Consider the following 12,725-nt stretch of genomic DNA (forward strand, 5'->3'; position numbering starts at 1 on the left):
AATGGAAGGAGATTGGATTTAAGAAAAGAAACTATACACTTAAAAATATATACTTGAGTGAGCTGTGGTATTGGGCTGTTGATCTGTTTCAAGTCTCTTCAATGTAATGATCTAATGAAAGCTCATATTTGTTATTAAAAGAAAAAAAATCAGGTTATTTGATACAAGTGTGCTGGCCATTCTTAGCCAATGATATATTTTTATTTGCTACAGCACAACTGAGGAGCCTGTCACCTGGGCGCATCAAAAGTGATAGTGAAGATGACGACCTGCCAAATGTGACTTTGGACAGTGTTAATGAAACTGGATCCACAGCACTCTCTATCGCACGAGCTGTACAAGAGTAAGTACGACTCTTCCTTTGCACTTTACAGCTTTCCCAAAAAAACGTTTCGCTCTCCAATTATCTGTGACACTAACATCGTATCAGAGCTTTTACAAAACGTGACTCTTTTAAGCACAGATCGTGTGGTGTGTCTAATTATTATGGTGTCTGATGCGTATAGAACTTTGCTTTCTGTATCTACTTCGTTCTAGTTCTCAAAATTTAAGCATGTTAGTGTGCGTTTCTGGAGTATATTTTAAAAACAGAAATGTTCTCCCTATTAATCTCATAATGCAAGGGGCCATCTATAATTGTCATCTAAAAGAGTACAAGGAGTCCTCTAATGCCTATTCCTTCTCCCTGCCAAGAGCATACTATGAAGATAATGTAATAAAACATATTTCTTGGCGCATTAGCCCCTATCCCCTACCCAAGTATTTGTTACAGTCTTGTGAAAGTGCCGATTATGTAGCTGTAACTGATTTAGATGTTGTTTGTGTCTTATCAAAAGTATCTACTCCTTGTTGCCTGTGACTTGAACTGTAACAGTTATTAAGTACTTTTGTTCTCTTGTTTTTCCTGAGTTCTTATCCAGTGTTCTATGGGGGGGGGGGGGCGGGGGGGAACAGCGAGTCTCTGGGACTTTTGTGGTAGGAGCATTGTGAGGGGTAACCAAGCCATGATCATAGAATCATAGAATGATACAGCACCAATGGAGGCCATTCGACCCTTCATGCCTGTGCCGGCTCTTTTGAAAGAGCTATCCAATAAGTCCCACTCCCCTGCCCTTTCCCAAGAGCCCTGTAAATCTTTTTTGATGATCTAGTAGGGGGCTCCTAGGTTCTTGCACTTTTATGGTCAGCATCCAGTCCCAGAAATCCAAAGGAATCTAGTTATGTCAAATGGCAGATTATGTACCCAATCTCTTTCTTGTAAGTTATTAATTTTTATCTTATCCCTACTAGTATAAAGAGAGCATCTAATTACATGTAGTTGCATGATAGCAGGTGTCCAATCACCATCAGTCTTGTGGCTGGGTTTGTTTGTATACCTTCTGATCTGGTAGAAAAGTGAAGGCACACAATCCCTGTTAATCTGGTGTTAGGTGTACTTCTATACTTCAACAGTCCAGAAAGACAGTGCCATTAGGTATTTAAGTACACGTCCAATTCTTGGTGATCAAACTGGAATCGTTCGTGGCCCTTGGCAGTATGAAGGGGATTATGTTATGAAGCTTTGACTCCGTGAACACTTGAACGTTAGGACTTCTGAAGCCGTGGATCAATGGTTGCCGTCTCACTTCTGAGACGGAAGTTTCAAGTCCCACTCCAGAGACTATTTAGAAGAGCAGGGGATTTCTTTCAGGTGTTCTGGCCAATATTTATCCCTCAACCAACACCTAAAAACAGATTATCTGGACATTATCACATTGCTGTTTGTGGGGCCTTGCTGTGCGCAAATTGGCTGCCATGTTTCCTACATTACAACAGTGGCTACACTTCAAAAAAAAACTTAATTGGCTGTAAAGTGCTTTGGGGTGCCCTGAGGTCATGAAAGGTGTTATATAAATGTAAGTCTTTCTTGTCTTTTCAAAGCCAAAAACGTGAAAATTCCCGATCACTGATTCCCAGTGTCTAGCGCACGGAGACAGAAACCTTGAAGCTGGATCAGATTTTCTAATAACAAGCACATGCTGTTTTAAAAGTAAAAGTGTACTTGGCATGCTCACCACAATTTATCACATTCCACCAATCATATATCATAAATCATAAAATCTCTAAGTGTTTATTGCAGATAGATCAAGTGTTGGAAACTCAGCAAATTCTGTGACTGCAGTAAATGCCACTTTTCAGTTACAAATTCAAAGAACAAAAAATTGCAACCTATAATAGAGTAACTATTCCCAAGGTGGATGTGAGGGGCAAATAATTCTAAAATATCTTTATCTTACCTTTATACTTTATCATACTTTTATACAATTCTAAATATCTTTATATATCGTACACTCATCCATACCTTTGTTACCTCTAGACTTGATTAATCCAATGCTCTTCTGGCCGACCTCCCATCTTCTACCCTCCATAAACTGGAGCTCATCCAAAACTCTGCTGCCCGTATCCTAACTCGCACCAAGTCCCGTTCACCTGTCACCCCTGTGCTCGCTGACCTACATTGGCTCCCAGTTCTGGAACACCTCGATTTTAAAATTCTCATTCTTGTTTTCAAATCCTTCAATGGCCTCGCCCCTCCCTATCTCTGTAACTTCCTCCAGCTCTACAACCCTCCAGGATCTCTGCGCTGAGATGTTTTACTACATTAAAGGCCCTAGATAAATGCATAAGAACATAAGAAATAGGAGCAGGAGTAGGCCAATCGGCCCCTCGAGCCTGCTCCGCCATTCAATAAGATCATGGCTGATCTGATCCTAACCTCAAATCTAAATTCATGTCCAATTTCCTGCCCGCTCCCCGTAACCCCTAATTCCCTTTACTTCTAGGAAACTGTCTATTTCTGTTTTAAATTTATTTAATGATGTAGCTTCCACAGCTTCCTGGGGCAGCAAATTCCACAGACCTACCACCCTCTGAGTGAAGAAGTTTCTCCTCATCTCAGTTTTGAAAGAGCAGCCCCTTATTCTAACATTATGCCCCCTAGTTCTAGTTTCACCCATCCTTGGGAACATCCTTACCGTATCCACCCGATCAAGCCCCTTCACAATCTTATATGTTTCAATAAGATCGCCTCTCATTCTTCTGAACTCCAATGAGTGGAGTCCCAATCTACTCAATCTCTCCTCATATGTCCACCCCCTCATCCCCGGGATTAACCGAGTGAACCTTCTTTGTACTGCCTCGAGAGCAAGTATGTCTTTTCTTAAGTATGGAGACCAAAACTGTATGCAGTATTCCAGGTGTGGTCTCACCAATACCTTATATAACTGCAGCAATACCTCCCTGTTTTTATATTCTATCCCCCTAGCAATAAAAGCCAACATTCCGTTGGCCTTCTTGATCACCTGCTGCACCTGCAAACTAACTTTTTGATTTTCTTGCACTAGGACCCCCAGATCCCTTTGTACTGCAGTACTTTCCAGTTTCTCGCCATTAAGATAATAACTTGCTCTCCGATTTTTCCTGCCAAATGCAAGTTGTCGTTTATTTGTCACATTGCAATTGGTCCTTAATATTATTGATAACTGCAATTATGAGCCGAGTAAGACTACAGTGATAGTGCAGAGATTACAATGAATGTTAAAAATAAACCCAATCAAAGCACAGAGCACATGCCCAAGGTTAGATCATCAGTCTATTAATAATCCACAATATACAAAACATTTCCTTTAAAAAGGAAAAGTAACATTTCACACATCAGTACTGTTTTTCAGGCATTTCCTTTATATGTAAAGGAACAAATAAATGATGCTGACAGTATTTGTATGAATCTTTATTCTGTTTAGTTTTTAAAGGGCCTTCAGCTGTCGATTGTACGATTGACAATTGAGCAGATTGGAAAGGAATCATGTTGCTCACTACAAAGTTACTGTTTTTGTTCAGCCTGTTGTGGTGGACTAGTCTTCTTTCAAACTGACCATCATATTTGGTACTTGAATGAACAGATCCACCTAATTTCTAACTGATTCTATCATTTCCGTTAGGCCCCAGCCTGGCAGGAAGCCAAAAGCAACAGGTGATCTTCCAAACTGCAAAACAGCAGGAAGTGGGCTGGATGTGTTTGTGAGACAGTTCACAATTAGGTCTGGCTGGCTTTTCTCCACCTTTATAAATAAACCTACTTAAAGTATAACCCATTCATACTCATTGCTTTGTGACTAGGATCCAATAGCAAGGTAGATTTCAAACCATTACTTGGATTACTATTGTGGCAAAAGCACCTCACATTACTCAGTGACAGTGCAGCAGAGAACAGAGGCAGACTTGCCACCTGGCAGTTTTTGAAATAGTCAGCTTTGGAACAGCCAGCAATTGTCAGCTGATAGTTTTAACCAGCAGGAAGGTGCCGACTTTCTTATTTTGTGCTGAGGCTTTCAATAGGGTTGCCAACCCTCCAGGATTACCCTGGGGTCTCCAGGAATTAAAGACTAATCTCCAGGACACTGCTGCGAGCACTCCAGGGGAGAAAAATCACAGGGGCGTTAAAAAAGTGTTTTTTTTTAAATTTTGTACATTAGTTATACCGGGGGATAAAAGTCTGATAGACCTGACAGTCAAGAATCATCCAGGGTAACGAAGAGTTTATTCACTTTCTGATTGGCCGTGGGAAGGCGGTGCGCAGCGAGGATGGACGTGTCGGGCGACCAATGGCGGGAGCGTGTGGTCAGGGCAATCGGAAGCAGGAGGTCATGCGATGATACCTCCAGGAATATGTCCAACCAGAGATGGCAACGCTAGCTTTCAACATGCATGTGGCCACCGTATTGATGGTATAAACTTTCACTGGCAATCAATAGTTCCAAAACCAGGTAGAACGGCAGGTGACAACCTGTGTGGAAGGACACAGGTTTGATTACCTCCTTTCCACCACACGCCACTGATTGACTTCCCAAGATTAGCTGCATTAATGTGAAGAGCTGCCTTCTCACTGAGGATAGGAAATAGATCATTGCCTCACACCTCCTAGTGGCTTCACGAAGAACAGCACTGGCAGAGGTAGGTCACCCGTCCCTCTTTCCTCTCGATCACAAAAGGTGTATGGAGTGCCAAGATCTTTTCAGTAATGAAAATAAGGAAAGATTGAGCATGTCACACCTTCCTTTCAGATGAGACATTAAAATGAGACCCTGTCTGCCTGTTCAGGTGAATGTAAAAAAAAAATCCCACGGCACTATCTAAAGATCAGGGAATCCTGGTGTCCTGGCCAACATACCAACCACAACCCCCAACACCAAAGACAGACTGAAATAAAAACAGAAAATGCAGGTCAGGCAGCAACTGTGGAAAGAGAAACAGAGTTAACGTTTCAGGTCGATGACCTTTCAGTTCCAGTTCTGACAAATTTTCTGTTTTCGTTTTAGATTTCCAGCAGCCACAGTATTTGCTTTTGTTTTACCAAAGACAGACTATTTGGTCATTTATTCATTTGCTGTTTGCGGCACCTTGCTGTGAGCAAATTGACTGTCACGTTTGTCCACACAACAGTGACTACAACTCAAAAGTAATGCAAACAGGCAGTGAAGTACTTTCAGCAGTTCCAGGGATGTGAAGGGTGCTCTATCAATGGTAGTTATTTCATTTTTCCTTTAAAATTAAGTATCGGAGAAAATGCAATTGTTTAAGCAATTTAAATCCTATGCTTTTCTCAGGATGCACAACAGTGCACTGGAGTTCAGTTGAATCTACACTAATGTGATTAAATGCAATTTTGTTTTGATGCAGCATAGCTATACATGGTCAGCCATCCTAAATTTTTGTCAGGGAAGGAGCCAGTGCAACTAGATGACTAGTTTTACACGTGACTAAAATTGTGGCAAGTTTAAAGTCTGAGGAGCAGACAACAATCTATAAAGGAAGTAATGTTTGTCACTGACCTGCACGCTCATGTTGAGATGCCTGTAAACCTTAAGACTCTGAACGACATGCCATGGTAAAGACAAATTTAAATTATTTAATTTGTATTGTAAGATGCCATTAAATCACTTTTAAGCCACAGCTGCCATGCTTTAAAGTAAAGCAATCAATAAAATAAAATAAATGTTAAATGTGAAAAAATGAACTTAATGAGATAACGCGTGACTTGTGGTGAATCAGGGCCCAATATCCAAACCCATGCAAAAATAAATCTTCGCTGCCTATAAATAATTCATTATAGTGTCAGCAACATGTCAAACTGAAGTTATATTTAATCATACTATTGAACTCCAGTAAACTGTTGTATGCATCCAGTTAAACTTTATCCTGAATACGAGTCCATCAAGGTTTGCTTGATTCTATTCTGTCAAACCATTTCAGCTCAGATGAACTTTGACTTTGGGTCTTGGTTTATGTTGTCTGCTCTTTGTTGGTTGTAAAACCACCTTTTCTATACCAAAACTGTTCTTAGCTCCGAGACACAACAATTAAACATTTAAACCCAGATTGGTTCTAAATTTACCGTAAAATTATTTCAGTAACTTTTGGCTAGAATTTCTCAGCTGTGGCAGTAAAGGATGGTATTTAGTTCGATGTTTTTAGTGCAGTATATTTAGTGGCAAGTGTTCAGCTTTCCTCTCCGTGTCAGCCGTGGCTCAGTGGGACCACTGTTGTCTCTGAGTCCAGAAGGTCAAGGGTTCAAGCCCTACTCCAGATACTTAAGCACATATCTAGGCTGACACTTAAATGTAGTACTGAGGGAGTGCTGCACAGTTGGAAGTGCAGTCTTTTGGCTGAAATCTTAAACAGAGGCCCTTGTCTGCTCTCTCAGCTGGATGTAAAAGATCCCACAGCACCATTCAAACACCACAAAGAATCAATTTAATTGGTCATTTATCTCATTGCTTTTTGTGGCACCTTGCTATGTGCAAGTTGACTTTCCCTACATTAAAACAGTGCTAACACTTCAAAAAATGTACTTTGTTGGCTGTAAAGCTCTTTTCACAACCTCAGGATGTACCAAAGTGCTACACAAATGCAAGTTCTTTCCTCCTTGTGTAAGTGTTAACAATAGGTATCGTCCCAGATTTTGGGGAAGGGGTCAGGGCAATCTTCAAACAGGGCAGCCTGGCTGTAAAACCCACTTACCTGCAGCCTTTCCCTTGTACGAGCAGTGCTACTGTTGGTAGAGATACAATCTTAAACTGGTTCGTTTCCGCACCATGGTACTGGGAATAGACCTCATACAAACATTGCAATTTCTCATCAATTGCATTTTGTCCTCAGCGTACATTTGCATATGGTAATTTTTAAGCCACAACAAAATAGAACACTGAAGGATTGAGTGATTTCCATTGGTTTCTTGTCTACCTCAAGGAAAGTCCCAATTAGTACTCTAGATGGAGTTTCTAATTTTTCAAAAGTATCAAACACTATCCTTTTTACTGCCATTTGGATGGAACCAATCCCTTGTAAGGGATACATATCACTAAATGTTTAAATGCCTTCCCCTTTAACCTGAAGCATTCTTCCTTGCACAGCAACGCATTACAATGTTTATTAGAATTTTCTTCTTCACATTAAACTCTTAACAAGAAGTTCTTGAAAAAATATTGCGAGTAACACTGGCTTTGTAGCTATAAATCATTATGCAAGATTCTTCTAATTAGATTTCTACTTCGGAGAGCATGAGGGTCTTTCTAATTCTATGTAGAGATGTTCATCTTTGCCTACTAGAAATAGAGGTTGCTAACCCAGCAGCTATTTCTGCTGAAGGATGGCATAACCCAGGAACCATAATCAATTTCAATTATGGAAAAATTAATTACTGCAATCCATTTCTCCCATTACTTTCTCTTTCTCCGAAGCCACCCTCCATGCCATACACCATTCCCCACCCAGAAGAGTAGGCAAGCAGCCTGCTTCCAGAACATAGCTTCTTATAAGCCAGCCAGTGGAAGGCGCACAAAACCATAATGGTCGGACCTGGCCTTGGAGTTTCATCTCTCCAGCCTGGGCGATGCCACATCCCAAGGTTGCTACCTCCCCGCAGGTAGTATAGAATGGGACTCTGCTGTGATAAATTATGGGGCTACCTTGCATTCGACATTGCAGTGCAGATTGAAAGTTATACTATACGGTCATTTTAAAAGGTAATTTTAAGGTTGCATGGCACAATGATGGAACAGTAAACTGCATTCAGTCTAAATACAGGGGTTCCTATCCTGAAATTCTCACAAAGATTGATCTTGGTCATGCCGTAAAGAGGTGACCCTGGGTTAAAGTAGAAACACTTTCCCCACAGGCAATGGAAAAGAAAAATAATCAAGTAAACAAGTCACCCCCGACTGCTCTTGCACATCTCATAGCATCTGGTTACACAATAATATTGGCAGATGGCTGCAAGTAGCTCCCCTCTTACCCATTAAATTGGAATGCGGCAAGGCATAACTTAAAAGGAGATCTTTTTTAAAAATCATTTCAGAATAACAACCAACCTACAAATTAAAATTTGACTTACACATTTTCTTTTTAGTATCAATAATGGTTTATGATGCTGTTACAATCCTGTTTACAGCAAGGAGCAAAGAGTGACACACAGGGAGAACACAATGGGGCAGAAAACATAACACTTAAAATACTGTAACCAGTGTTATTTTGTTTTAAAAAAAGTCTTCCAGATATGTGAAGAAACAGGGAACATCAAAACCCATGGTAAATGATTGTATTTTGAAGTCCATCAGCTGTGAACCTTCTGTTCAATCTTTTCTTTTACAGACACAACTTGTTGATGCTGCTCAGTCATTAGTTGGAGTTTTCACATTATTGCAATTGTTTGGTTACAGCACAGTCATACATTGCATGGTATGTGCGGTTCAATGTCCATGATACAGGGTTACATAGGGATGGGGGTAAGCTTTACATAGCAGCTTGCAGATGGTGCTTTCAGGATAAAGGCTCACATTGAGTAGAATGGTTATTGGACACTGCAATGTTCTAATGTTACAATCGCCACCAGCAGGCAGCACATTGCAGAAGGAGGGCAACTAACCGGTGCAATTGGCAACATATTTCTTCTACGTTGGATACTGATCTTGATTTATTTATTTTTAAGTGCTTCTCTAGTGCCACTGATAGAAATTGTGCCACCTTGCTGTTTTTGCTTAATAAATGACTAGCATCTTTGCAACACTTTGAGATATCATTACCAATGTACAATGGAGACTCTTCAATGATAATGATAGCAAACACAGCACCATCATTTGTTGTAATAAAGACTTTGACAAGTTTGATCTTGGTGAGAATTTTTGTATGAAGATGGCATTTTTTAAACTATACATAAAGCTCATTGTAAAAACTTCCATCTTCACTTCATAGCACCATTCTCTAGTCAGCAACCTTGTTCTGAATGGAATAGTGTAAATGGCAGAACTCGGTGTACACAGTCTCACTTAATAAAAGAAAACCGTGAAAACAGTGAGACAGTACAGGACCTCACAAAAACAACTCTTTCTTGAAAATTAATGCCCATGTTTCATGACTATTCGTGTAAACAACTTATTGAAATGGCTATACACCTTACACGAAAATGCTGGTCCTCTCAAAACAAAGATCAGTTGTATGATGAATATCACACAGTGTTGTGTGATAAACCCATAACATCCCAGCACTGCAAAGACATTTGAGTTATGGACCAACGCAGGTAACAAACAGTTAATCCTGCTGTTTTCAGCAGGTCCATCCTTGTGGAATAGCAATTATACATCAAACCAGGTGAATCATTGCATAACTGGGCTGTGAAATCACTATTCCATAATGGAGTAACAAAAACAATTTTTAAGGCTTTTCTGACAATGCTAAAAACACCTAAAAGCAGGTATACTCCTACTAGTAAAAGAGCCCTAACTGCCAGAAAGACATTAGAAACAGACAATTGAAGATGCATTTAACTTGTGCTGCTGTCACTGCCGGCAGCAACACTAAGATAAGTGGGTCCAAGCCCAACCCTCTCCAGAAGAGAATTTCTGGAGTGCACTGTAAACTACCACCATTTTCTCTGGTCGTTAGCAGACTGCTGCTGATATGGTACAGCAACGCACGTGGCACTTTCTGGCTTTTACACACCTTCCTCAGACATTGGGAAAGGTCCAGGAACCAGAAATGAAAGTCCTGGTTCATTGTTTGTGACTATTGTCAGTGGTGTGAATAGGGTGGATGCCACAGCATTAGCAGCCAAGACTATCACAGAACCAGTTCAAGCAGAAGCTCTTCTGGAATATAACTGCAACATCATTAAGAGATATGCTGCTAAAACAAAGTCCTGAAGAAATCCCAATCAAGTGAAATGCTGGATTTTCTGTAACCTCTAGAAGTACCTACTTCAGGACACAATTCTACATTTAAATGGTAGAAAAATAAGGCAAATCTTAATATGCTGAATAGCTACCCATATATAACCCATGGACCAGAAGTGCCTTTGAGGCACTGATGCCTTTGGGTTCAGGAGTTCCTGCCGGCAGTTCTGACAAGAGTGTGTCTGATGAACCAACACTTCTAGGTTCAGAAGTTTCTACCAGCCAATCACAGGAGGAGGCCATTCACCCCATCATGCCTGTGCCAGCTCTTTGAAAGAGCTATCCAATTAGTTCCACTCCCCTGCTCTTTCTCCATCGCCCTGCAAGTTTTCCCTCTTCAAGTATTTATCCAATTCCCCTTTGAAACTTCACCTGACGAAAGCTTGTGATTTTCAAATAAAACTGTTGGACTATAACCTGGTGTTGTAAGATTCCTTACATTTGTCAACCCCAGTCCATCACCGGCATCTCCACATCATGGCCTTTGAAAGTTATTATTGAATCTGCTTCCACTGCCCTTTCAGGTAGTGCATTCCAGATCATAACAACTCGCTATGAATTTTTTTTTCCCTCATGTTGCCTCTGGTTCTTTTGCCATCTACCTTAAATCTGTGTCCTCTGATTATCGACCTTTCTGCCACTGGAAATAGTATCTCTTTATTTACTCTAACAAAACCCTTCATGGTTTTGAACACCTCAATCAAATCTCCCCTTAACTTTCTCTGCTCTATGGAGAACAACCCCAGCTTCTCCACGTAACTGAAGTCTTTCATCCCTGGTACCATTCCAGTAAATCTCTTCTGCACCCTCTCTAAAGCCTTGACATCTTCCCTAAAGTGTGGTGCCCAGAATTGGCCACAATACTCCAGCTGGGGCCTAACCAGTGTTTTATAAGGTTTAACATAACTTCCTTGCTTTTGTACTCTATGCCTCCATTTATAAAGCTGTGCACCCTGTATGCCTTTTTAACAGCCTTCTGAACTTGTCCTGCCGCCTTCAAAGATTTGTGTATGTATACCTCCATGTCTCTCTGTTCCTATACCCCCTTTAAAATTGTACCATTTAGTTTATAATGCCTCTCCTCATTCTTCCTACCAAAATGCATCGCTTCACGCTTCCCTGCGTTAAATTTCATCTGCTATGTGTCTGCCTATTTCACCAGTCTGTCTGTGTCCTCCTGAAGTCTGTTACTACCCTCCTCACTGTTTACTATATTTATGAGTTTCATATCATTTTCAGACTTTGAAATTATGCCCTGTATACCCAAGTCCAGGTCATTAATATATAACAAAAAGAGCAGAGGTCTCAACGCTGACCCCTGGGGAACACCACTGCACACTTCCATTTCCATCTGAAAAATAAAACCCCATGCCGCTACTCTCTTCTTTCTGTCTCTTAGCCATTTTCCTATCCACGCAGCTACTGCCCCTTTAATCCCATGGGCTTCATTTTTGCTGACAAGTCCATTATGTGGTACTTTATCAAACGCCTTTTGAAAGTCCATATACACAACATCAACCGCACTAGCCTCATCAACCCTCTCCATTACTTCGTTACAATATAGATACATAAAAGGAAAACGTATATATTTTTATAGTGGATGTCTGCACTAATCCTGTGAGCTAGCCCTTAGTTTGTTAGTCCATTGTGTAATGGCGAAAGCTTTTCACCCCCTGTGTTTTTAGGATAAGCCTGTGAGTTCAAAGTTGCATTCAGTACCATAATTATCTTTCCAAAAAAAACTATTATTGAAGAGTTTCTGGAAAAAAAATTGGTAAATCTTAAGTTTGTTTACAGATACACAGTGCATTGCCAAAGTGTGATGAATCACATTAGTCTGACTTCTGACTGACATCAAAAGTGGCAAAAACAATAGCTCTTTTGACTTATCTCCATCCTCAAATACAGATCCCTGCACAGATTGAACGGAAGTCTTATCAGTTGATGTATACCATCAGATTGACTGTGAAAACCCTTATATCAAAATGAGTGCAGCTGGTCACACCCAAGATTTTCGGCAAATCGGCAACGGTGCAATATTCTTGTCTCTCCAAGTTTGGTCAGCACCTCTGTGAAAATGGATGAGTCGGCATCGTTAGAGTGCACTGGTGCTGAATGTAGGTGGACAGAAGGCTGGAAATTACTGTTGGTCATATTAGTGAACAAATGCTTGCATGACATTCCTCTGCTATTTAAACGGAAGTGTTGATCAGTTTATTTGAAAGTAGCAGACAGAGGCATGTCATAGAAACACATTAAGCATTCATCTGCCATTTTCGCAGCAATACTTTCTAGCCAGCATCAAAAATATTCAGGGCTGCTGTGACGTTCACGGTCACAAACAGTGCAGTTCTGGTCATGGCAAGTCTCTCGTTATCTGCTACCTTTCAACAAACTTCACTAATTGCCTTGGTAAAAGAAAAGAAGAAAATGCTGGAAATGCATACCAGATTGATCAGC

General features: G+C 40.6%; 1 protein-coding gene across 5 annotated transcripts in view; it reads left to right on the top strand.

The window, feature by feature from the left end:
* Positions 1-12,725, top strand: part of klf12b (Kruppel like factor 12b) — a 210,999-nt gene that overhangs the window by 166,572 nt on the left and 31,702 nt on the right. For all 5 annotated transcript variants that reach the window (XM_067986542.1, XM_067986539.1, XM_067986544.1 and 2 more), the window contains one exon: positions 214-343. In XM_067986542.1, coding sequence (XP_067842643.1) covers positions 214-343 — 130 coding nt within the window. The remainder of the gene's footprint in view (positions 1-213; positions 344-12,725) is intronic.

Source organism: Heptranchias perlo, chromosome 6, assembly GCF_035084215.1.
Source record: "Heptranchias perlo isolate sHepPer1 chromosome 6, sHepPer1.hap1, whole genome shotgun sequence".
Classification (NCBI taxonomy): domain Eukaryota; kingdom Metazoa; phylum Chordata; class Chondrichthyes; order Hexanchiformes; family Hexanchidae; genus Heptranchias; species Heptranchias perlo.